This window comes from Erythrolamprus reginae, chromosome 6, assembly GCF_031021105.1.
Source record: "Erythrolamprus reginae isolate rEryReg1 chromosome 6, rEryReg1.hap1, whole genome shotgun sequence".
Taxonomy (NCBI): Eukaryota; Metazoa; Chordata; class Lepidosauria; order Squamata; family Dipsadidae; genus Erythrolamprus; species Erythrolamprus reginae.
The window spans coordinates 6,646,773-6,672,834 of NC_091955.1; the positions used below are offsets into that span (position 1 = coordinate 6,646,773).

Below are 26,062 nucleotides of genomic sequence, written 5' to 3' on the forward strand. Positions count from 1 at the left end.
GCAAGAAGGGTGGGGGCAGTCCTGATCTCTGGGGGGAGTTGATTCCAGAGGGCTGGGGCCGCCACAGAGAAGTCTCCTCCTGGGGCATGCCAGATAATATTGTTTTGTCGACGGGACCCGGAAAAGGCCAACTCTGTGGGACCTAATCGGTCGTTGGGATTTGTACAGCAGAAGGCGGTCCTGAAGGTATTCTGGTCCAATGCCTCTGTAGGGCCTCTCTAGGAATCTCCTGGGAGGAAACAGGGCCGGAAAAGGTGGGGAGAAGCCTCTGGGGCCTCTCTAGGCATCTCCTGGCAGGAAACAGGGCCTCCACCCTCCCTGTGGTTTCACCAATCGCATGCATTATTTGCTTTTACATTGATTCCTATGGGAAAAATTGCTTCTTCTTACAAACTTTTTAACTTAAGAACCTGGTCACGGAACAAATTAAGTTCGTAAGTAGAGTTACCACTGTCTAAGTTTCTGCCTTTTTAAATATTTCCTAAAACATTTCATTCTTCTAGGAGGAAAGTCTTTCAAATTTTCTCAGCTAGTGACGTGATTGTCGTTTTTCCTGAACATGAATCGTGGCTGAGAACCAGAGCATATGACAAGGAGCATATTAATAGCGCAATTCGTTTAGTGATAGCTACCAGATATTTTTTTCTTTTTTTCCTGCCAAAATAAACAAAGCAACACTGATAGATTTTCCATGGATTTTATTTTATTTGGGGTTCACAATCTACCAGGAAGATCTTGCAGTTTTGTCTAGATGCAACCGTATTTTGACTCTCCAGAGGATAATCACCTTGAATTCCTCAATTATTTTATTGTTAACCTTATGGGTTTTTAAAGGCAGATCTTTAAGAAAACATAATTAACAACCATCTTGGTAGAAACCTTATTGGAACAGAAATTGTGGCTTTTATTCAAAGAAAAGTGGGTTCATTTATCTCAGGATTATTTACTCAGGGAGTAAATTAACCCACTATTTTTCAAATCCAGCTTCTACCACCTTTAAACGGATAAAATACGTTCTTTGAGGAATAATGTATATTAATTCACCAGTAGCAGAGAATTGGAAATTTAACAATTGGACATTAAAAGTAGTAGATAAGGGGATAAGAGATAAGGAGATAATCCCTTTGTAGTAAACACAAGGCTCTGTAGTAATTCCTTATAACGTCATGTAATTCTATACTTTGGCCCAGAGTAATTTTGCTTTTATCCTTGTGTATCTTTTTATATTTTCATCTTTAAGGGTTTTTTTGTGTATGTATGTATGTATGTATGTATGTATGTATGTATGTATGTATAAGTCACATGTTTTTTTGCTGAATTTGAAAATTAAGGGAGACTAGGCTAGATCTATTTCGGCCTTATTTTGGCCTCATCAGCTAGCCATACCCTCACTGGGACTTGAACCTGCAACCTTTGCCTTGTAAGGCAGAGAATTAACCTCTAGGCTACAGTAACCAATCCCTTCAGCTGTGTATGTATATGTATATATATATGTATGTATGTAATATATTTTTGCTGAACTGAAAATGAAAGGAGATGGTATAGATCTATTTTGAGATCTATACCATCTCACTTCATTTTCAGTCCAGCAAAAATTTTCAGATCTGTTAGATCTATTTTGAGATCTATTAGATCTATTTGACAGAAAACACCTGTACGTTCGTGTGTATGTATGTGTGTGTATCCATATATATGTATGTATATATGAATATGTGTGTGTGTATGGTACAGAGCTGAAGGGATTGGATACTGTAGCCTAGAGGTTAATTATCTGCCTTACTAAGACAAAGGTTGCAGGTTCAAGTCCCAGTGAGGGTATGGCTAGCTGATGAGGCCCAAATAAGGCTGAAATAGATCTATCCCAGTCTCCCTTAATTTTCAAATTCAGCAAAAACATGTGACACTATATATAACAAACAATAACAAACAAACTATATATAGTACACTAACACTAACAAACACTAACAAAATTAAGCAATGGCTAAAATATTTCTTTATTTTTTATTTTAAAGCGAGTGGTTAAATCCGCTATATTCTGGGTTTTTGTTTCCTACAGGGTTAAAAAATAGAAGGTAAGCAAAGTGAATCTGTGCCATCTATGAAAACAAGCGCAACAAACGTTTTCAAAAAGAACGCTTAATTTCTCTCTGGAACATAGCCTGCAGGACTTTTAAGCCAAATATTTGAAGAGGTAGCTTGGCAAGCCCGGGAAATGGCAGGCATCTCTTAATGATTCAGAAACGATGTTTGCTTTGTGAATGATAAGCAGAAATTCACCCCCAGACGCTCTTTCCCCTTCTTTGGGTGATCAATGAAAATGGCTGAATATTTTAACGAGCTCCTTTGTAATGTTTTATGGAATGAGATGTGTGTGCATGTTGCAACCTTAAAAAGATAGTTTTCTGTCTGGGTGTTCCTTATTGCTAAAACCACCTCTTTACATCGGAATTACCGTAGTACTTTCGATCTAGGGAAAAAAACAAGTACAGTAGATATTTCATGATGCTTAGCACTACTTTATCTTAAATGAAGGTTTAATTTTTTTTAAAAAAAAACCACCTCTCCCTTATTAATACGTTATAAAAATAGAAACATAGAAACATAGAAGACTGACGGCAGAAAAAGACCTCATGGTCCATCTAGTCTGCCCTTATACTATTTCCTGTATTTTATCTTAGGATGGATATATGTTTATCCAGGCATGTTTAAATTCAGTTACTGTGGATTTACCAACCACGTCTGCTGGAAGTTTGTTCCAAGCATCTACTACTCTTTCAGTGAAATAATATTTTCTCATGTTGCTTTTGATCTTTCCCCCAACTAACTTCAGATTGTGTCCCCTTGTTCTTGTGTTCACTTTCCTATTAAAAACACTTCCCTCCTGAACCTTATTTAACCCTTTAACCTATTTAAATGTTTCGATCATGTCCCCCCTTTTCCTATTTATGTTTTATGTTATGTTTGTAATGTTTGTCTTTGAAAAATCAATAAATTTTTTTTTAAAAAAAAATATCTTATAAAAATAATTGATTTTTCTTTACACCCACAATTTTTTTCAACATTTCTAGGAATACTACAAGCCAGAATATCTCAATCTTAATTTGTTGGGTGACATGATTCAATAATCAGATATTAAACCTATAAAGCCGTTCATGGCATTGGACCAGAATATGGTATACTGTATACTTGGTGGGATAGAACACAAAATTTATAAAGCTGTCGTAGTACTGTTAAAATTAAATTCAATAGATTTTGTTATGTAAATTAGGACATTTGAAGATCAAAACGTAATATTCTTTTTTTTTAGTTGGATTTAATCTACAATTAAGTTTTATATATTTTCTATATATGATTAGATGTGTTTTTATAATAGTGAGTTACTATAGATACTTTATCTTTTTTAGATTGAATTTTTTTTATATAAATCTTTCACATATATATTTTCCTAGACGTGTTTTTTTCCTATGTCATTCTTTACTTTTTCTTTTATTATTCTTTCTATTTTACTCTTTTTTATAATAGAATAGAATAGAATAGAATTTTTATTGGCCAAGTGTGATTGGACACACAAGGAATTTGTCTTGGTGCATATGCTCTCAGCGTCCATAAAATAAAATATACATTTGTCAAGAATCATGTGGTACGACACTTAATGATTGTCATAGGGGTCAAATAAGCAATGAAGAAGCAATATTAATAAAAATCTCAGGATATAAGCAACAAGTGACAGTCATACAGTCAACATGGGAGGAAATGGGTGAAAGGAATGATGAGAAAAACTAGTGGAGTAGAAGTGCAGATTTAGTAGAAAGTCTGACAGTTTTGAGGGAATTATTTGTTTAGTAGAGTGATGGTGTTCGGGAAAAAATTGTTCTTGTGTCTAGTTGTCTTGGTGTGCAGTGCTCTGTAGCGACGTGTTGAGGGTAGGAGTTGAAACAGTTAGTGTCCAGGATGTGAGGGGTCAGTAAATATTTTCCCTGCCCTCTTTTTGACTCGTGCAGTCTACAGGTCCTCAATGGAAGGCAGGTTGGCAGCAATTGTTTTTTCTGCAGTTCTGATTCTCCTCTGAAGTCTGTGTCGGTCCTGTTGGGTTGCAGCACCAAACCAGACAGTTATAGAGGTGCAGATGACAGACTCAGCGATTCCTCTATAGAACTGTATCAGCAGCTCCTTGGTGTAATAGTGTAATTATAGATATTTTTAGATATTCTCTGGTTTGATCCAATAAAAAAGTTAGCCTTCCTTTTTCTGTATAATGAAGACTTCTACTCTGAGCGGAGCGATAGTAGCTCCTATTTATGTTTTGTGTTATGCTTGTAATGTTTGTCTTTGAAAAATCAATAAAAATATTTTTTAAAAAAATATACATTATAAAAATAATTGATTTCTCCGTACTGAAGGAGCGGGTCCAGCAGTCACATGGGTTGCTCATGTCCAATCCGGTGGAACTGAGCCTAGTATTAAAAAAGCTTGCCGGATCCGCCCCTTCCCCAGAATTCGCTCAGTTCGCATATCCTGCGGTTGTATTGTGATAGCTCGTTCAACATTCTAACACCTTCCCTTCGATCTTTTTCTTCAAAAGTAGTAAGAATTGTTTTATCATTATTATTTACTTGCACTAATAGCGCCAGCCGTTTGTGGCTCGGCTTTTTTCCTTTGGAGAAGTTGCGGTTTCGTTTTCCCCCGGCGGTTTTGCCGTGTACGATCCCCGCGGCCGCTTGTGGATTCTTTTAATCCTTTGGCCTGGAGGTTCTGGTGCAAGTATTAATCTATTGATTTATTGATTCTTTATTGTATATAAAATATTAAAGAGCTTAAGAAATACCTCCTGCGGAGTGAGACGTCTTTCTAGTCTCCTGGACTTAGTCGATCGCTTCCCCTTTAAGAAATATTACGGAGCGATTTTTCGGCGCGAAGGCCTTCGCGCCCTTTTTAAATTTAGGCCTCTCGTGTTGGCCTCCTGCCAGCCGCATAGGCCTCAGTCCACCGCGTGGATCCCGGAGCGGGCCTTGGGGGTCCCAGGCTAAATTCTCCACCGGCTAAGCCTCCAACCAGAGTGCCTTGGTTTACTTAATTAAAAAGTTTAGGGAGGCTGGCCCCGCTGGATTTGGGGACACGAACTCTGGGTTTGCCCAGATTGTCCTCAAGTCTCAGCAGCTTCGAGGCCTCGAAGCAGGATCCATTCCTCTTGGGAAGTCCTTGAAATTCTTCTCCTTATTTATTCAGTTATTGGCTCAGCCTTGTCTTCTGTTAATTGTCAGACTATGGCTACCTTTCCCAAGAGAGGCACAACTAAAGGTCCCAGAGAGGCCAGGCCTACAGGCGATGAGATTACTAGTATCCCCCAGGCCTCTTCCTCCTCTTCTCCAGGGGCCCGCCCCTCGACCAAGGTCACCAGGGCCGAGAAGAGAAGGGACCTAGCCCTACAAAGAATCCATGACAAATCAGCAAAACGTTTGAAAGTGCAGGCCCAAGTAATCAGTAGTCAAGACCCCCCAGAGGCTTCTAGTCTACCTCCTTCTGGGGTCCCTGTGTTATCTCTGGATGAGCCTAACCTAGACAGACCCCAACCTAACCTATGGGGCATAGGTCCAGAGGAACCAGATATTATTGAAGATTCTCCCCAGCCAGGATCCTCCCAGGCCTTTAGGGATTCTTCTGCCATCCCTGCTGATATTTCCAGTTTACCTCCTGAGTTCCAATCTATTTTTGCTGTGTTGTCCAAGGCCATTGATGCCAAACTCTCCACCATCAATGAGCTTCCCTTACCTCCTCCTCCCTCTCGTCCCTCCCGCCCCTTGGGTTCTTCCCCAGCGGTTAGAGCTCCTATTCAGGATGATTCAGATTCCTCTCAGGACGAATATGAGGATATGGAGGATGAGGAGGATCCCTTTCAAGGCCTATCAGATGATGAGGAATCCCAAATAAAGGTTCCTTCTCCAATTACCATTTTTCCTTCTCAATTATTCAAATCTCTCCTCCTCAAAGCTAGAATTTCTACGGGATTAGCGGCCCAGGAGAAACAAGCCTCCACTTCCACTGATCCCCCGGAGGAGAATTTACCTTACTTCACAGAGGAACAGGAGGATAACGAGGTAATTCCTATGCCTAAATTGTTTAAAGATGCTTTACTCAAACAGTGGGATTTCCCAGCCTCTGGCCTTAATCCCTCCACCAAGGACAGAAAGTTGTACAAACTTTCCTCTTCCTATGAAGAACTTCTATCCTTTCCCAAACCGGATGAACCTGTCAAGATCCTTCACTCGGCAGCGGCTGTGCCAGGCGAGGCGGAGGAAGTCCTCCGCCCAGAGGACAAGCGCATTGAACAAATGCTCAAAAGAGGATTCACCGCAGATTCCTGGGCCATTAAAAGTTCTGCAGCGGCTTCCTTTTTCTCCAGAGCCATGCTGCTGTGGCTTCGCCAACTTCAACAGCATATTCCTCCCGATGACTTGAGAGGTCAACAAGACTTCAACAAGGTCTTTGCAGCTGCCCAGTACGTGGCTGATGCCACCTTGCAATCTACTAGATTTTCTGCTAAGTCTATTGCAGCTTCTACAACGGCAAGAAGACTCCTATGGATTCGCCCTTGGCAAGCGGGAGTACGCCAGAAGTGGCAGTTATCCCAGGGTCCCTTAAAGCGCGACCTTCTCTTCGGTGATCTTCTGGATCCACTCCTCACGGAAACCACGGACAAGAAGAAAGTTTTGGGTCCAACCACAAAAAAGGCTACCAAAACGCAGTCCTTTCGTCGCCCAGGGCGCCAGCAAGATCAAGCGGCTTCCTATCAGAGATCTCCAGGTCAGTATTCCCCCCGCTTTCGTTCCCAAGGTAGGAACTCCAGGGGTAGAGGTTTTCGCTTCCAAAGGGGAGCTTCCTCTAACAGGGCTTCAAAAAAACCTAGATGGTAATCTTTCCTCTATTCCCATAGGGGGTCGCCTAGCTCATTTCGCCTCTAATTGGCGTCTCACCTCCAAGGACCCCTGGGTCATTGACACTGTTCAAACAGGCCTTCTTTTAGAATTTATTTCTCCTCCCCCTAAACGTTTTATTTCCTGCCCCTCTCCCAGGTCCTCCTCAGATTGTAACCGTATGGAGGAGGCCATTTCTCATCTATTGTCCATCAGAGCCATTCAACCGGTTCCTTCCGGTCAGAAGGGCCTAGGTTTTTACTCCATCCTATTTATGGTTCCAAAGTCCTCCGGAGGTTGGAGAGCTATTTTGGATTTAAAGAAACTAAACCTATTCATCAAATATAGGAAGTTTAAGATGCACTCCTTGTCTTCTATTTTGGCCGCCATTCACACGGGAGATTTCATGGTCTCCTTAGACCTCACTGAGGCCTACCTTCACATTCCTATAGCCAAATGCCACAGAAAATTTTTACGTTTTTCCTTTCAAGGCAGGCATTTCCAGTATAGGGCGATGCCATTTGGCCTTTCCTCGGCCCCTCGGGTCTTTACAAAGCTCTTGGGGTCCCTGGCGGCCTATATCCGGGCGTCTCCCATCCACATTTTATGTTATCTTGATGATATTTTGATTCATGGGAACTCCCTAGAGAAAGTGAAAACAGACCTTTCTGTCACCATGTCAGTCCTTCAGGACCATGGATTTTCCATCAACTTTGATAAAAGTCACCTCCAACCTTCCACATCCATCTCACACCTGGGATCCATTATTGATTCAGAATCCTCCCAGGTTTTTCTCTCTCCCGAGAGAAAACTCAGTATAGTGGAGTTAATTTCTAACATTTTATCTAATTCTTCAGTATCCATAGTAACTCTGTCTTCCCTTTTGGGGAAGATGGTGTCATGCATAGGCATCGTTCCCTGGGCTCGCCTTCATGCTAGGGAACTCCAGTGGCTCCTATTACCCTTTCAGAGATCGGGGCACAGCAACTCAAATCGGCGCATTGTCATCCCGCCAAGTGTTCGCAGATCCTTCAAGTGGTGGAAGTCTCCGGCCATGGACAGAGGATCCCCGTTCAGGTGCCCGGATCAATTTGTCATCACCACAGATGCCAGTCTATCGGGATGGGGCGCCCACGCCCAGGGGATGATAGCCCAGGGCACGTGGTCCCCGGAGGAAGCTTCCAGGCCAATCAATTGGCTAGAGTTAAGAGCCGTTTCCCTGGCTCTGAAGCATTTCTCTCCTCGCATTCCCAACCGGCACGTTCTCATTCTCACCGACAACATTGCCACAAAAAGCCATATCTGCAGACAGGGGGGCACGAGATCCAAGGCTCTCATGAGGGAGGCCCTCAAGTTAGGCCTTTGGGCGGAAAAACATCTCCAGTCGCTCCTAGCCGATCACATCTCGGGGAGCCTCAACGTCCAGGCGGATTGGCTATCCCGAGCAACGATAGACCCAGGAGAGTGGAACCTCCATCAAGACCTGTTCCATCAAATCAGCCTCAGATTCGGCCTACCAATCCTGGATCTCTTCGCGACCAATGCGAACGCCCAACTCCCTCGCTTCTTTTCCAGATTTCCATCCCCGGGAGCGGAAGCAATCAATGCCCTCCGGAGTCCATGGCCTCCAGGCCTACTCTACGCATTTCCTCCAATTCCAATCCTCCCGGACGTGATTCACAAGGTCCTCACCGAGAGGGCCCGAGTAATCTTAATCGCCCCTCATTGGCCCCGCCGGCCCTGGTTCGCGGATCTCCAACAGCTGTCCGTCCAGGACCCTTGGCGACTCCCCGTTTCGGGGGATATGCTGCGGCAGGGGGCCTCTTTCCATCCAGACCCGGAGTGGTTCCACCTCACCGCCTGGCTGTTATCAGGAGAGACTTAGAACTGCGTGGTCATGACCCCGATTCAGTGGAGGTCATTTTAAAGGCCAGAAGGGGTTCGACCAATCGAATCTACGACCACACGTGGTCCAAGTTTCACCAGTGGTGTCTACAGGAAGGTCTCTCCCCTCTGTGCATCCCCATACACAGAATTATTTCCTTCCTTATGCAAGGCTTCCATAAAGGACTTTCCACCAGCACCCTCCGGCGTCATCTGGCTGCCATTTCATCTGTCCTAGGGGGTCCCCGCAGACAGCCTCTCCGATCCTTCCCTGAAGTTCAGGAATTCCTCAAGGGCATAGCCAACCTCAGACCTTCCAAGGTCCACAGGTATCCATCCTGGGATTTGCCACGGGTTCTCCATTCCCTCACGCAGGCACCATACGAACCCCTAAAATCGGCGTCCCTCAGGTACCTATCCTTTAAGGTAGCATTCCTGGTGGCTATTACCTCTGCCCGACGCATTTCGGAGCTGGCTGCCCTCTCAATCAGGCAGGACCTTTGTCAATTCCATCAGGACAAGGTAGTCTTGCGACTGGACCCCACCTTCTTACCCAAGGTCAGTTCCATGTTCCACAGATCTCAGGATATTGTCCTACCTTCCTTCTGCCTCCAACGAGACCATCCCTTGGCAATTAGATGGCACACCCTGGATCTCACCAGAGCGCTGAGAATCTATATCCAACGCACAGGACCCTTTCGGAGGTCAGAAGCACTTTTTATAGCCTATCACCCCAGAGTCATGGGGGCCAAAGTGTCTTCAACAGTAATAGGCCGTTGGATCAGAGGGACTATATCTAAGGCCTATGAGTCGGCCTCCCTCTCAGTTCCAAGGAACATCACAGCGCATTCCACCAGGAGCGCAGCCACCTCGGCCGCTTGGGCGACTCAAGCCCCGTTGGAGGAGGTCTGCAAAGCAGCCACTTGGGCCTCGCCAAATTCCTTCATCAGGCACTACAAGATTGATTCTTACGCTTCAGCGGACGCTGCCTTCGGCAGAAGGGTACTCCAATCCGTTATCTCACACGATAGCAATCTAATCCCACCCTAGGGACCATCTATTGGGTATGTCCCATGTGACTGCTGGACCCGCTCCTTCAGTACGGAGAATAGGCGTTGATTGCTTACCTGAACGCCTCTTCTCGTACGGTGAGCGGGTACAGCAGTCACTTCCCGCCCTTGTATGTGTCTTCTTTACCTTTCTATATCTTTCTTCCTCTAACAATGAGAGTTGAACACTACAGAGCTTCACAGCTGAGCCTAGTCTATGGATTCGCGAATTCTGGGGAAGGGGCGGATCCGGCAAGCTTTTTTAATACTAGGCTCAGTTCCACCGGATTGGACATGAGCAACCCATGTGACTGCTGTACCCGCTCACCGTACGAGAAGAGGCGTTCAGGTAAGCAATCAACGCCTATTTTCTTTACACCCATGATTTTTTTCAACATTTCTAGGAGTATTACAAGCCAGAATATCTCAATCTTAATTTGTTTGGTGACATGATTCAATAATCAGATATTAAACCTATAAAGCCCTTCATGGCATTGGACCAGAATATCTCCGAGACCGGATTTGCCGCACAAATGCCAGTGACCAGTTAGGTCTCACAGAGTTGGCCTTCTCTGGGTCCCGTTGACTAAACAATGTCATCTGGCGGGACCCAGGGGAAGAGCCTTCTCTGTGGCAGCCCCGACCCTCTGGAACCAGCTCCCCCCGGAGATTAGGATTGCCCCCACCCTCCTTGCCTTTCGCAAACTCCTTAAAACCCACCTCTGCCGTCAGGCATGGGGGAATTGAGACATTTCCCCCTGGCTTATATAGTTTTATGTATGGTATGCTTGTGTTGTTTGTTTTTAAAATAATGGGTTTAAAATAATTAGATTTGTTCACTGTACACTGTTTTACTATTGTTCTGAGCCGCCCCGAGTCTGCAGAGAGGGGCGGCATACAAATCTAATTAATAATAATAATAATAATAATAATAATAATAATAATAATAATAATAATAAAAGAACCGTGGAGGAAGTACAGGTTTGCAAATTTTGATTCATTTCTTCTATTTATAAGCCAATACAGTGATACCTCATCTTACAAACCCCTCGTCATACAAACTTTTCGAGATACAAATCCGGGGTTTAAGATTTTTTTACCTCTTCTTACAAACTATTTTCACCTTACAAACCCACCGCCGACGCTGGGATGCCCCGCCTCCGGACTTCTGTTGCCAGCGAAGCACCCGTTTTTGCACTGCTGGGATTCTCCTGAGGCTCCCCTCCATGGGAAACCCCACCTCCAGACTTCCGTGTTTTTGTGATGCTGCAGGGGAATCTCAGTAGTGCAAAAATGGGCGCTTCACTGGCAACGGAAGTCCGGAGGTGGGCTTTCCCAGCGAGAGGAGCCTCAGTGAAATCGCAGCATCGCAAAAACACAGAAGTCCGGAGGTGGGGTTTCCCATGGAGGGGAGCCCCAGGGGAATCCCAGCAGCGCAAAAACAGGCGCTTCAGCTGGCAAAAGGGGTGAATTTTGGGCTTGCACGCATTAATCGCTTTTCCATTGATTCCTATGGGAAACATTGTTTCGTCTTACAAACTTTTCACCTTAAGAACCTCGTCCCGGAACCAATTAAGTTTGTAAGACAAGGTATCACTGTATATAAGTTTTAAGCAGAATAAGGCCTCCTGTCTCTTGTATCCAATGCCTTCCTGATGTTTTGAGATCCGTCTGAGGGAACAAATAGTTCTTTGAGGTCATAATTTGTTTAATGAACTGGGAGATACGTTATAGTCACAAATAAAAGAGATTTTCCACAAAGGAACAGCCATGAAACTCTGTGAGAAGAAAAGGTCAAAATCCTTTGTTCTCTTTGGACATTTATTTTATTTTGTTCCCCTCGGGGTATGTAAACAGGTTGTCCTGCTAAGAATGAGGTTACACAGGCCACACGAATTGCTGACTAAAATCTACACTCGTTAGGCAGAGCTTCCTTTGAATTGTATGTAAAGGCGCCGTTGGTGGCGCAGTGGTTAGAATGGGGTATTGCAGGCTAATTCTGCCGACTGTCATCGGTTCGATCCTGTTTGACTCAAGGTTGACTTCCATCTTTTGAGGTCAATAAAATGAGGACCCAGATTGTTGGGGACAACAGGCTGATTCTGTAAGCTGCTTAGAGAGGTCTGCAGAGCACTGATAAGCGGTATATAAATATATAAAGCATGGGGGAATTGAGATACCCCCAGGCTTATATAGTTTATGTATGGTATGACTGTGTTGTATGGTTTTAATGATGGGTTTTTAGATGTTTTTTTAAATATTGGGTTTGTCATTGTTATTATTGTTGTGAGCCGCCCCGAGTCTTCGGAGAGGGGCGGCATACAAATCTTATTATTATTATTATTATTATTATTATTATTATTATTTATTTTTTATTTATCTATTTATTATTTAGATTTGTATGCCGCCCCTCTCCGTGAACTCGGGGCGGCTCACAACAGGCATAAACAAATCGTACAAATCCAAATAGATTCAAATAAATTTTAATATTTTAAAAAAAGTTTAAAAAAGAACCCCGATATACTAACAAGCACACACACAGACATACCATACATAAATTGTACGTGCCCGGGAGAGATGTTTCAGTTCCCCCGTGCCTGACGACAAAGGTGGGTTTTAAGAACTTTACGGAAGGCAGGGAGGGTAGGGGCAGTTCTAATCTCCGGGGGGAGTTGATTCCAGAGAGTCGGGGCCACCACAGAGAAGGCTCTTCCCCTGGGGCCCGCCAAACGGCATTGTTTAGTTGACGGGACCTGGAGAAGGCCCACTCTGTGGGACCTAATCGGTCGCTGGGATTCGTGCGGCAGGAGGCGGTCTCGGAGGTACAGTGATCCCTCGAGTATCGCGAGGGTTACGTTCCAAGACCTCTCGCGGTAATCGATTTTTCGCGATATAGTGGTGCAGAAGTAAAAACACCATCTGCGCATGCGCGCCCTTTTTTTCAATGGCTGCGCATGCGCAGATGGTGGAGCCGGTGGCTGGGGAGGTGGATTCGCCGCCCCCACCAGCCCTTCCTGCTCTGGGTCAGAGCCGCGGAAACCTTCGGCTCGCCGAGGCTGCGTCTGACCCCTTCGTTTGTATTGCAGCGAAGGAGGCGAAGCAAGGCTGCAAGCTTGCCTGCCGCCGCCGCCGCCGCTACGCCTCTGCCGCCTCAGCCACCCCCTCTACTCTGCAGGGACCTCGCATGCCACGATCTCCCTCTCTCGCCCTCCCCGCGCTTCTCCTCGGCGGCGGCCAAGCGGCAGGCTTAATGGGAGACCAAAGGCGAAAAAAGAAAAGAAAAAGAAATCCCCAAAAGAGGCAGGCACAAAGCGGGGGCACAAGGGGAGCTGCCCGGCAGAGGTTGCTTTTTTTCTTCTCGTGGGCAAGTGGAGGGGGGGAGAGAGAAGGAAAGAGAGAGAAGGAAAGAAAGAGATGAGAGAGGGAGGAAGAGAGTGTGAGAGAGGAAGAGAGAGAGAAATGAGAGAAAAAAGGGGAGAAAAAAAGAGAAATGAGAAAATGATTGAAGCAGAGAATGACAGGAAAGAAAGAGAAAGAGACAGAGAAGTGACTCTTGGTGATGACGTATGACGTCATCGGGTGGGAAAAACCGTGGTATAGCAAAAAAAACATCGAGTATTTTTTAATTAATATTTTCTGAAAAATCGTGGTGTAGCGTTTCGCGAAGATCGAGATCGCAAAAATCGAGGGATCACTGTATTCTGGTCCAATGCCATGAAGGGCTTTAAAGGTCATAACCAACACTTTGGATTGTGACCGGAAATTGATCGGCAACCAATGCAGACTGCAGAGTGATGGCGAAACATGGGCATACCTAGGTAAGCCCATGACTGCTCTCGCAGCTGCATTCTGCACGATCTGAAGTTTCCGAACACTTTTCAAAGGTAGCCCCATTATTATTATTATTATTATTATTATTATTATTATTATTATTATTATTAATTATATAAGTCTAAGTACTATTGCAACTCCCTCCCTCCCTTCCTTCCTTCCGATGGTGCAGTGGTTAGAGTGCAGTATTGCAGGCTCTATCTGCCCACAGGTAAGAGTTCGATCTTCACCAGGCTCAAGGTTGACTCAGCCTTCCATCCTTCCGAGGTCGTTAAAATGAGGACCCAGATTATTGGGGGCAAGATACTGACTTTATAAACTGCTTAGTGAGGGCTGTAAAGCACCAAGAAGTGGTATATAAGTCTTAAGTGGTATTGCTACTCCCTCCCTCCCTTCCTTCCTTCCTTCCATTATTATTATTACTATTATTGTTGCTGCTATTATTGTTATTATTGTGCAGCTCACAACAATAAAATCCAAATCCAATATAAACTATATAAAAAACCCATTATTATAAAAAACTAACAATTCTAAAACAATCATACCAATCTCATCTTCCTTCCTTCCTTCCTTCCTTCCTTTCTCCCTCCCTCCCTCTCTTTCTTTCTTTCTTTCTTTCCTTTCTGTTCCTCCTTCCTTCCTCCCTCTTCCTCTCTTCCTTTCTTTTTCTCTCCCTCTTTCTCTCTTTCTCTCTTTTCCTTCCTTCCTTCCTGTTCCTTCCTTCCTTCCTGTTCCTTCCTTTCTCTTTCTCTCTCTCTCTCTCTCTTTTTCTTCCTCCCTTCTCTCTCTCTCACACACACACTCCCTCTCTCCCTCTCACTCTTCCTCTTTTACCCCCCCCCCCCCAAAAAGCTGATTTCCTTTGCTTCAGAAGCAAGACATCCTAATAGTTTCAGCATGTTGGAACTGGAAGCAGGAGGTGAAGGGGTTACACCTAATAAAATTATTCCGGAATTACTCAGAGGGTAGGTTTTGTTGGTGCCTGCCCTAATTGCATATTTTGTCCCTCCGGGTCAATTCGAGTTGTTTAATATGTTGTTGGCTCATGAGTGCGGTTCGTCTTTTTGAAGCTTTGGGTTTTGAACGCGCCTTTACGAAATAGCACGCTAGGCGGTCCGGAATGCATAGTTTAAGTTCTCCTAACTTGTCCTAGTTTGGGGGCAGGAAGTGGTGGACTTTCTCTAACGCTTTGCTACGGCGTGAAAATACAGTCAGATGTTTTCAACTTCCTCATTAATGACTTAATTGCCCTCAGCACTTTTCTTTATTTTTAACACAGATTTTATATTAATAACTTTCTAAACGATGCCAGAAGGAGAGTGTGTTTGCATTGGGGTGTTGTACTAATTGAAGTGCTGGCCTAGAAACCAGGAGAGAGGCACCACGGAGGCTTCTCCCCGCCTTTTCCGGCCCTGTTTCCTCCCAGGAGATTTCTAGAGAGGCCCCACGGAGGCTTTTCCCCGCCTTTTCCGGCCCTGTTTCCTCCCAGGAGATTTCTAGAGAGGCCCCATGGAGGCTTTCCCCCGCCTTTTCTGGCCCTGTTTCCTCCCAGGAGTTTCCTAGAGAGGCCCCACGGAGGCTTCTCTCCGCCTTTTCTGGTTAAAGTTTCGGAGGCTCGGGTTTGTAAGTGGAAAATGGTTCTTGAGAGTGAGCACCCGGTTCTTATCTAGAAAAGTTCATAAGTAGAGGCATTCTTAGGTAGCGGTACCACTGTACACTGCTCAAACAAATAAAGGAAACACTTAAACAACACAATATAACTCCAAGTAAATCAAACTTCTGTGAAAACAAACCATCCACTTTGGAAGCAACACTGATTGACAATCAATTTCATTTTGTTGTCAGCACATTCAACTTTGTACAGAACAAAGTATTTCATGAGAATATTTCATTCATTCAGATCTAGGATGTGTTCTTGGAGTGTTCCCTTTATTTTTTATTTTTTTGAGCAGTATATTTTTTTCCTCCGATCCCCTAATCATCTTTGCAGCTCTTCCTTGCTCTCTTTCGAGAGCAGTGGTTCTCAACCTTTCTAATGCCACGACGACCCCTTATTACAGTTCCTCGTGTTGCGGTGACCCCCAACCATAAGTCGAGCGCCAATTTTCCCAACAGAGTTTTTAAGCTGATTGGGATCAATGAGAGAATGGAAGAAAAGATATAGGTATAGAAGAGAAGATATAGGAGATATAGGAGAGACAATAGGACAGGCGACGGAGATGACAGCTTCTAGCAGATGAGTTTTGCAGAGCAGAAATCAGGTATTTTGGGGAGCATTTCTGGAACCCCAGATCTATCACAGCGTCCACGAAAGCAATGTTGAACCATACGTCTAGCGCCAATTCTCGCAACAGAGCTTTAAGCTGATTGGCAGGAATGTCAGAGGGACACGCCCACTGTAAATGCCTGATTGGTCGGATTGTAAAAATATGTTCCAAGGCGCCAGAATAGAAGCTTTAGTTCCTAACACCGTGGGGAATTTCCACTTTTCTCATGATTTTAGGAGACCCCTGCGAAACGGTCCTTCAACCCCCAAAGGGGTCCCGACCCCCAGATTGAGAACCACTGTTCTAGAGGCTCAACATCATTTTTATATCACAGTGACCAAAACTGGATGCAGTATTCATTGCACACTTGCAGTACAGTGTTCCCTCGATTTTCGCAGGGGATGCGTTCCAAGACCGCCCGCGAAAATCGAATTTCCGCGAAGTAAAGATGCGGAAGTAAATATACCATTTTTGGCTATGAACAGTATCACAAGCCATCCCTTAACACTTTAAACCCCTAAATTACAATTTCCCATTCCCTTAACAGCCATTTAGAATAGAATAGAATAGAATTTTTATTGGCCAAGTGTGATTGGACACACAAGGAATTTGTCTTGGTGCATATGCTCTCAGCATACATAAAATAAAATATACATTTGTCAAGAATCATGTGGTACAACACTTAATGATTGTCATAGGGGTCAAATAAGCAATGGAGAAGCAATATTAATAAAAATCTTAGGATATAAGCAACAAGTGACAGTCATACAGTCAACATGGGAGGAAATGGGTGAAAGGAATGATGAGAAAAACTAGTAGAATAGAAGCGCAGATTTAGTAGAAAGTCTGACAGTGTTGAGGGAAGTATTTGTTTAATAGAGTGATGGCGTTCGGGAAAAAACTGTTCTTGTGTCTAGTTGTCTTGGTGTGCAGTGCTCTGTAGCGACGATTTGAGGGTAGGAGTTGAAACAATTTGTGTCCAGGATGTGAGGGGTCAGTAAATATTTTCCCCATCCTCTTTTTGACTCATGCAGTCTACAGGTCCTCAATGGAAGGCAGGTTGGCAGCCATTGTTTTTTCTGCAGTTCTGATTCTCCTCTGAAGTCTGTGTCGATCCTGTTGGGTTGCAGCACCAAACCAGACAGTGATAGAGGTGCAGATGACAGACTCAATGATTCCTCTGTAGAATTTACTCACCATTATTTACTGATACCATTGAATAAGACACTTAGTGATCCTGATATTTATAAACATAATTATTTATTAACAATATTTTTTTTGTTATTTATTTGCAAAAATTATTAGTTGGGTGATGATGTATGACATCATCGGGCGGGAAAAAACGTGGTATAGAAAAAACCCGCGAAGTATTTTTTAATTAATATTTTTTGAAAAACCGTGGTATAGGCTATTCGCGAAGTTCGAACCCGCGAAAATCGAGGGAACACTGTATTCCAAGTGTGATCTTACCAAAATATAGTATAAATAAAGCATTGTATTAGTTTGACATGCAGAGTTATATATGTTACTGCAATTGTATTTGCAGCAACACGCAATTAACATCGTTATTTATTTTCAGCAACGATACCAGATATTTCAGAGGGAAAAAATCTTGGTTTTGTGTTAGTGCGTGTTTGCAGCAAACTAAATGGATGTACTATTTAAAATAAAATGATTTATTTTTCTAGCTCCAAAATGTCCCCTTAAGCAGAACCTTCATTTAGAAGCTTTCTATAAGTAATTTTTTTCCCCCTGGTTGAAAGAAAGACTTAGAGCCAATGTTTCATTTACTGCACCCAAAGTTGTCACGGGCGCTTGGTGATATGAATAGACATCTAAGCCAGTTGCCATAGCAACGCTGCAGCATAGTAGGAAATGTAAGTTCCATTTTTTTTAAAAAATTCTGATATTGCTCTTTTATTTTTTTTGTGCAGAAAGGAAGAAAGGAGAAAAAAAGGGATTTTTTGGGGGGGGGGAGTTGCTCAAAATCAAAGACACGGTTTTGGAATCGAAAGATAAATTTGTGCGATCAATTTCAGGCAGTCCTCGCTTTACGATAATTGGTCCCACAGTTTTGGTGCTAAGCCACAGGGTTTGCAACCTTTACAGTCTTGCGACTATGGTTAAAGAATTGTGGTTATTTAGCTAGTAATATCATTGTGAAGTGAATCTCACCTACAAAAAGATATTGACAAAATTGAACGGGTCCAGAGACGGGCTACAAGAATGGTGGAAGGTCTGAAGCATAAAACGTATCAGGAAAGACTTCATGAACTCAATTTGTATAGTCTGGAGGACAGAAGGAAAAGGGGGGACAGGATCGAAACATTTAAATATGTTAAAGGGTTAAATGAGGTCCAGGAGGGAAGTGTTTTTAATAGGAAAGTGAACACAAGAACAAGGGGACACAATCTGAAGTTAGTTGGGGGAAAGATCAAAAGCAACATGAGAAAATATGATTTTACTGAAAGAGTAGTAGATCCTTGGAACAAACTTCCAGCAGATGTGGTAGATAAATCCACAGTAACTGAATTTAAACATGCCTGGGATAAACATATATCCATCCTAAGATAAAATACAGAAAATAGTATAAGGGCAGACCAGATGGACCATGAGGTCTTTTTCTGCCGTCAGACTTCTATGTTTCTATGTTTCTATGAATCTGATTTTGGTCTCAAAAAGTGACCACGTGACCGCAGGATATTATTATTATTATTATTATTATTAATTAGATTTGTATGCCGCCTCTCTCCGCAGACTCGTCATAATTATGGCAACTCGTCATTATGAGACAGTTGTCGAGTAGAGATGGCCGAACTGAACCTGCACAATTCGTGTCCGTACCGAATTTTGCGGTGTTCGGTATGCCGAACACAAACCCGAAATTTTTCCAAACTTTGGGCAAAGTTTGGGGTCGTGTTCGGCATTTGAAGCTTTGATGTCACTGGCAGGTTGCTAAGGATGCCAAGGTCATCACTTCCTGGATTCCATGGAATCCAGGAAGTGATCACCTTAGCGTCCTTAGCAACCTGCCAGTGACGTCAAAGCTCCGCCCCTGGAATCTCTTCATGGGAGGGATTCCCCGTTCGGGTTCGTTTCGGGTTCGGCCGAATTTTGCATAAAATTCGGCCGAAGTTGCCGAACCCGAACACTGTTGGGTTCGCCCATCACTATTGCCGAGCATTTAGATCACGCCACATCGGTCGTAAGTATGAAAAATGTCACTTTTAAAGAGCCGGGTTGGTGCAGTGGTTAGAGTGCAGCACTGCAGGCTACTTAAGCTAACTCCTAGCTGTAGTTCAGCAGTTCAAATCTCACCACCAGCTCCAGGTTGACTCAGCCTTCCATCCTTGTGAGGTGGGTCAAACAAGGACCCAGATTTTTGGGGGCAAGAGGCTGATTTGGTAAACTGCTTAGACAGGTCTGTAAAAAGCACTATGATGCGGTATATAAGTCTAAATGCTTTTGATACTGCTATTTTTTAAAGTGTTTTTGCAACTTAGAACTCACACTAAATGAACTCTTGTAAGGACTCTCTATAGATTAAGCAAAACAATGAAAACTACAGTGGTACTTCTGCTTAGAAACTTAATTCATTCCGTGACCAGGTTTTAAGTAGAAATGTTTGTAAGAAGAAGCAATTTTTCCCATAGGAATCAATGTAAAAGCAAATAATGCGTGCAGTTGGGGAAACCACAGGGCGGGTGGAGGCCCTGTTTCCTCCCAGGAAATTCCTAGAGAGGCCCCACGGAGGCTTCTCCCCACCTTTTCCGGCCCTTTTTCCTCCCAGGAAATTCCTAGAGAGGCACCATGGAGGCTTCTCCCTGCCTTTTCCAGCCCTGTTTTCTCCCAGGAGATTCCTAGAGAGGCCCCACGGAGGCTTCTCCCTGCCTTTTCCAGCCCTGTTTTCTCCCAGGAGATTCCTAGAGAGGCACCATGGAGGCTTCTCCCTGCCTTTTCCAGCCCTGTTTCCTCCCAGGAGATTCCTAGAGAGGCCCCACGGAGGCTTCTCCCCACCTTTTCCAGCCCTTTTTCCTCCCAGGCGATTCCTAGAGAGGCCCCACGGAGGCTTCTCCCTGCCTTTTCCAGCCCTGTTTTCTCCCAGGAGATTCCTAGAGAGGCCCCACGGAGGCTTCTCCCTGCCTTGTCCGGCCCTGTTTCCTCCCAGGAGATTCCTAGAGAAGCCCCACGGAGACTTCTCCCTGCCTTTTCCGGTTACAGTTTTGGAGGCTTGGGTTTGCAAGTGGAAAATGGTTCCTGAGAAGAGGCAAAAAAATCATGAACATTCGGTTCTTATCTAGAAAGGTTCGTAAGTAGAGGCGTTTGTAGGTAGAGGTTCCACTGTATCCTTTTCCCCTGCCACACCCACCAAACCACATCACGCCCACAGAACCGATAGTTTAAAAAAATTGTATTTCATTACTGGTTTATACTGACCAGATAAAGAGCAGAGCTATAGCGGGTTTCCCCCATCTTTTAATCTCATTTTATATATGCGCTTTAAATCCTACGTATCAACCCGCTGTTGTTTTCTTTTTAAAAATCCTTCCATAACATTTACAGATTCATTTCTGCCGCCCACGCGGAATCAATTATCCTTTTTCGTAAAGAATGTTTGCATGAAAAGCTAAGAAAAGACTTAAGGTCTCGGAAATTTGCTCAAGCATATCTTCTGAATATACGCAGGTTCATAGTTAGTTAGTTATACTTTATTGGTTAGCCCTTGGGCCATACCAAAATTCAGAGTTCTAGACACAAGTTATTAAAATCTGATACAATTTTATTTATTTTTTATTATTTATTAATTGGACTTGTATGCCGCTCTTCTCCGTGGACTTGGGGCAGCTCACAACATTTTTTTTTTTAAAAAATTATTTATTTATTTATTTATTGGATTTGTATGCCGCCCCTCTCCGTATACCATAAAACATCTGAAATCCAATTAATATAATAACGAATCTAAAACCATTTTAAAAAGGCTAAAACATTAAAAATCATTGATTCAGATTTAGACCACAAACATAGCACATACTCAATGGCCAGAGGCTAGGGTCTAATGACCCCAAGCCTGGCGGCATAAATAAGTTTTCAGATTCTTGCGGAAGGCGAGGAGGGTGGGGGCAATACGAATCTCCGGGGGGGTAGCCCATTCCAGAAATTGGAATGAAATTGGAATAAAATTGGAATGAAATTGCAATAAAAAACAATATTTTAATATGTAGAGAAATAAAATGTGATCAAATTATTTATTTATTTATTTATTAGATTTGTATGCCGCCCCTCTCCATAGACTCGGGTATATATTGCGGTATCACCCCTACAATCTACCCCAGGGGTGTCAAACTTAAGGCCTGTGGGCTGATTGTGGTCCATAGGGTGCTTAGATCTGGCCTGCATGGTCCGCCCTGGAAACAGTGAAGGACCGCCCCATGGTGCCTCTGCCAGTGAAAATGGAGCTCGTGAGGGCCACAGGAGGCCTGCCTGGGCTCTGTTTTCAGCCATGATGGCCTTCTGCAGCCCTGTAACAGTGAAAACAGCTCAGGAGAGCTACGCACGGCCTTCCTGGTTCTGTTTTCAGCCATGATGGCCTCCTGCAGTCCTCTAACAGTGAAAACAGAGCTCAGGAAGGCTACGCATGGCCTTCCTGGCTCTGTTTTCTGCCTTGACAGCCTCCTGCAGCCCTCTAACAGTGAAAACAGAGCTCAAGAGGGCTACGCACGGCCTTCCTGGCTCTGTTTTCGGCCTTGGCAGCCTCCTGCAGCCCTCTAACAGTGAAAACAGAGCTCAAGAGGGCTACGCACAGCCTTCCTGGCTCTGTTTTCGGCCTTGACAGCCTCCTGCAGCCCTCTAACAGTGAAAACAGAGCTCAAGAGGGCAATTCCAATGCCAATTTAGTGAATTGGTGATGAGTCTGGATGGGGGCCAACAGGTTCAAGCTCAACTCAGACAAGACCTGGGTGGCTGTGGGCATTTCTTCCTGAGGACTATTCAACCTGTCCGGCCATCGTCATGGGGGGTGAAACCCTAACCCCCTCAGATAGGGTTCACAACTTGGGTGTCCTCCTGGATCCACAGCTGAACCTTGAACACTATCTCTCGGCTGTGGCCGGGGGACCTTTGCCCAGTTTTGCCTGGTGTACCAGTTGCAACTCTATTTAGACCTGTAGGGTCTACGTCCAGTCGCTCAGGCCCTCATCACCTATAGCAACACGCTATACATGGGGCTACCCTTGAAGAGAGTTCGGAGACTCCAAATTGTCCAGAGTGCAGGAGCGTGAGTTGTCATGTACAGTGATACCTCTTCTTACAAACGCCTCGTCAAACAAACTTTTTGAGATACAAACCCAGGGTTTAAGATTTTTTTGCCTCTTCTTACAAACTATTTTCACCTTACAAACCCACCGCCGTCGCTGGGATGCCCCGCCTCCAGACTTCCGTTGCCAGCAAAGCACCTGTTTTTGTGCTGCTGGGATTCCCCTTAGGCTCTCCTCCATGGGAAACCCCACCTCCGGACTTCCATGTTTTTGTGATGCTGCAAGGGAATCCCAGCAGGGGAATCCCAGCAGCGCAAAAACGGGCGCTTCGCTGGCAACGGAAGTTTGGAGGTGGAGTTTCCCAGCGAGGGGAGTCTCAGTGAAATCGCAGCATCACGAAAACACAGAGGTCCGGAGATGGGGTTTCGAGGACTTCGGTGTTTTTGCAATGCTGCGATTTTACTGATGCTCCCTTCACTGGGAAACCCCAGCTCCAGACTTCCTTTGCCAGCAAAGAGCTCATTTTTGCGATGCTGGGATTCCCCTGCTGGGATTCCCTTGCAGCATCGCAAAAACACAGAAGTCCAGAGGTGGGGTTTCCCATGGAGGGGAGCCTCAGGGGAATCCCAGCAGCACAAAAACGGGCGCTTCGGCTGGCAAAAAGGGTGAACTTTGGGCTTGCACACATTAATCGCTTTTCCATTGATTCCTATGGGAAACATTGTTTCATCTTACAAACTTTTCACCTTAAGAACCTCATCCCGGAACCAATTAAGTTTGTAAGACAAGGTATCACTGTATAGTATAACATCTATACTCTGTGAGCTGTACTGGCTTCCTATTAGCTTCTGGGCACAATTCAAGGTGTTGTTTATCACCTGTAAAGCCCTATATGGCTTAGGATCAGACTATTTACGGAACCGTCTCCTGCCATAAATCTCCCAGAGGCCAATTAGAGCACACCTCCAGGTCCCATCAACTAAGCAATGTAGGTTGGCTGGACTTCGGAGCAGGGCCTTCTCTGTTGCCGCCCCGGCTCTATGGAATCAACTCCCGACATCCGCACTGCCCCCACCCTGCTTGGTTTTTCGTAAGGCCACAAAGACCTGACTATGCCGGCAGTCCTGGGGGGTTCTGATATTAACAACGTCCCTGGCCACATATATGAAATGTGTTAGATTGGTGTGTATACATGTTGTTATGTCCATTTTATACTGGTTTTATTAGGATTTTTAGAGATTAGATAATATTTTTGACTTCTTTTTGTTTTGCAATTCTTTTATTGTTGTAAGCCGCCCTGAGTGCTTTGGGATTGGGCGGCATAGAAGTCTAATTAAATTGAATTGAATTGAATTGAATTGAATTGAATTAAATTAATAAAATAAATTGAAATAAAATGAAATAAATGGAAATGAAATGAAATGAATAAAATAATAAAATTAAATGAATGAATGAATGAATGAATGAATGAATGAATGAATGAATAAAGGCAACCGCCAAATAGAATGTGAGCCATCTATACATATATTTCCTTTGCAGGCCAGAGCCTCAACAAAAAGTTCCCTCTGCACCGCCGCCGCCGCCGCCTCCTCCTCCACCACCGTTGCCGGAACCGACGCCGCCAGAACCAGAGGAAGAAATTCTGGGATCCGACGATGAAGAGCAAGAAGACCCTGCAGATTATTGCAAAGGTTAGTTGGTGCAAATAAAAGAGATTAATGTTGGAACTGGATGCTTCGATCTCTGCGGAGAGCCTTAATCACTCAGGTCATGGTTATCCCAAATCAGGACAGGATTCAGCGAACCTGTCCACAAACACGGTAGACCTCCTGTAGTTGAAGCAAGGAGTCCTTTATTTGGAGTGCCAGCAGCCCCTGGAAAAAGTTTCTCTCTCGCAGCAGGCTAATAAGTCTGTTTGGCAGGGGAGATGAATACCGTATTTTTCAGAGTATAAGACACGCCTTTTTCCTCCCTAAAAGAGGCTGATAATTTGGTGGGTCCTTATACTCTGAATGTAGCTTTTTTTCAGCCGTAACTAGGTGCTAACGGTCTTCCCAGCTCTTACCTTGCAGGCTCTTTCATTGTTTCTCTCTGCAAAGAATGTTTTCCAAGCCCTAAGTCTTTGCAGGTTCCCCCCAACCCATTGGTCTAACTTGCTCCATATGTTTATTTCCAGCCCTAATCAGGTGCTAACGAACGTTCCCAGCTCTTACCCGCTTGCAAGCTCTCTCATTGTTACTCTCTGCGAAGAATGTTTTCCAAGCCCTGCCTTTGTAGGTGGTTTTTTTTTCATTGCTTCACTTGCTCTGAATGTAACTTTCCGGCCCTAACCAGGTACTAACAGTGTTCTCATCTCTTACCACCTTGCAAACTCTTCCATTGTTACTCTCTGCAAAGAATGTTTTCCAAGCCCTAAGTTTTTCCCAAGTTTTTTCCTTTTCCATTGCTCTACTTGCCCTGAATGTTTCTTTCCAGGTGCTAACAATGTTCCCAGTTCTTACTGGCTTGCAAGCTCTTTCATTGTTACTCTCTGGGAAAAATGTTTTCCAAGCCCTAAGTTTTTGCCAAGTTTTTTCCATGCTCTGAATGTTTCTTTCCAGGTGCTAATGATGTTCCTAGCTCTTACTGTCTTGCAAGCTCTTTCATTGTTACTCTCTGCGAAGAATGTTTTCCAAGCCCTAAGTTTTTGCCAAGTTTTTGCCATTGGTCTACTTGCTCAGAATGTTTCTTTCCACCCTAACCAGGTGCTCACAATGTTCCCAGCTCTTACTGGCTTGCAAGCTCTTTCACTGTTACTCTCTCCGAATATTTTTTTTAAGCCCTATCCTAGCCAGGGGATAAAATAATGTGCTGGCTAAGGACACTAACCAGATGAATACCTGGTAAGCAGATTCTATCCCCAATTTTCTTCCCAAAAACTAAAGTGTGTCTTATATTCCGGTACGTCTTATACTCCAAAAAATATGGCAGTCTCCTTTATCGGTAAATAAATACATAAACAGCCATCCAGATGTGCCCACTACACCAGAACAGTTGGAAAAGTCCAATAGAGTTTGTGGGCCACAGGTGCAACTAGATTTTTTTGTGTGTGTGTGTGTGTGTATGTGCTTGGTAGGCTAGACTTCTTTTTCCTTTAGCTTTTTCTTTTACTCTGGTGATGTCTCCTATTCATCGAGTTAACAAAAGCAAGAATTTCTCGTTCATTTGCCAGCTTAAAATAACGGCACATTCAGGAGGTTGATTTGAAAGGAACCATCTCCGCTACGTTCCTTTCAAAACCAGTCAGTCATTATGTGAAACATTTTCATTCTGTGCTTTGCGGCCCTCCGTCACAAAACAGCTCTTTTTGTAAAGAGCAACAGAATTCATACGGAGGGTCAGGCGCTAATCGTTTCTTAACATTTTTATTTTTTTTACCATTCAGAATGTCGGCTCGTTAAATGTTGAAAGAAGGTTGGCCGGTTTCATTCTTTTAATCGCCGCTCGGTTGACGTTATGTCAGAACAGCGTGCGTCAAAACTCTACATAAATATACAGAAAGGGTCATATTAGTGGGTGCAGACTTTTAAAAATGGTTGCACTGGTAAATTAATAACAGCCAGCCATGTTTACTTATGTATTTAAATAGATTTTCCCCAAAGACCCTATTTGCTATTACTGCTGTTCTTCTTCTCATCTCCTTATCTTTCTCCTCTTTCCTACTACTACCTTCACCTATTGGTATATTATGATTTATCAATTGTATCTTATGATTACGGTCATTATTTTACCATTTATTGCTTGTATGTATACTGAGAGCTTATGCACCGGAAACAAATTCCTTGTGTGTCTAATTACATTTGTCAAATATAATTTGTTTTGCTTTG

General features: G+C 43.9%; 1 protein-coding gene across 5 annotated transcripts in view; it reads left to right on the forward strand.

The window, feature by feature from the left end:
* The window catches only part of SRPK2 (SRSF protein kinase 2), a 124,724-nt gene that overhangs the window by 51,460 nt on the left and 47,202 nt on the right, over window positions 1–26,062 (forward strand). For all 5 annotated transcript variants that reach the window (XM_070755115.1, XM_070755116.1, XM_070755117.1 and 2 more), the window contains one exon: window positions 23,736–23,887. In XM_070755115.1, the coding sequence (XP_070611216.1) occupies window positions 23,736–23,887 (152 nt within the window). The remainder of the gene's footprint in view (window positions 1–23,735; window positions 23,888–26,062) is intronic.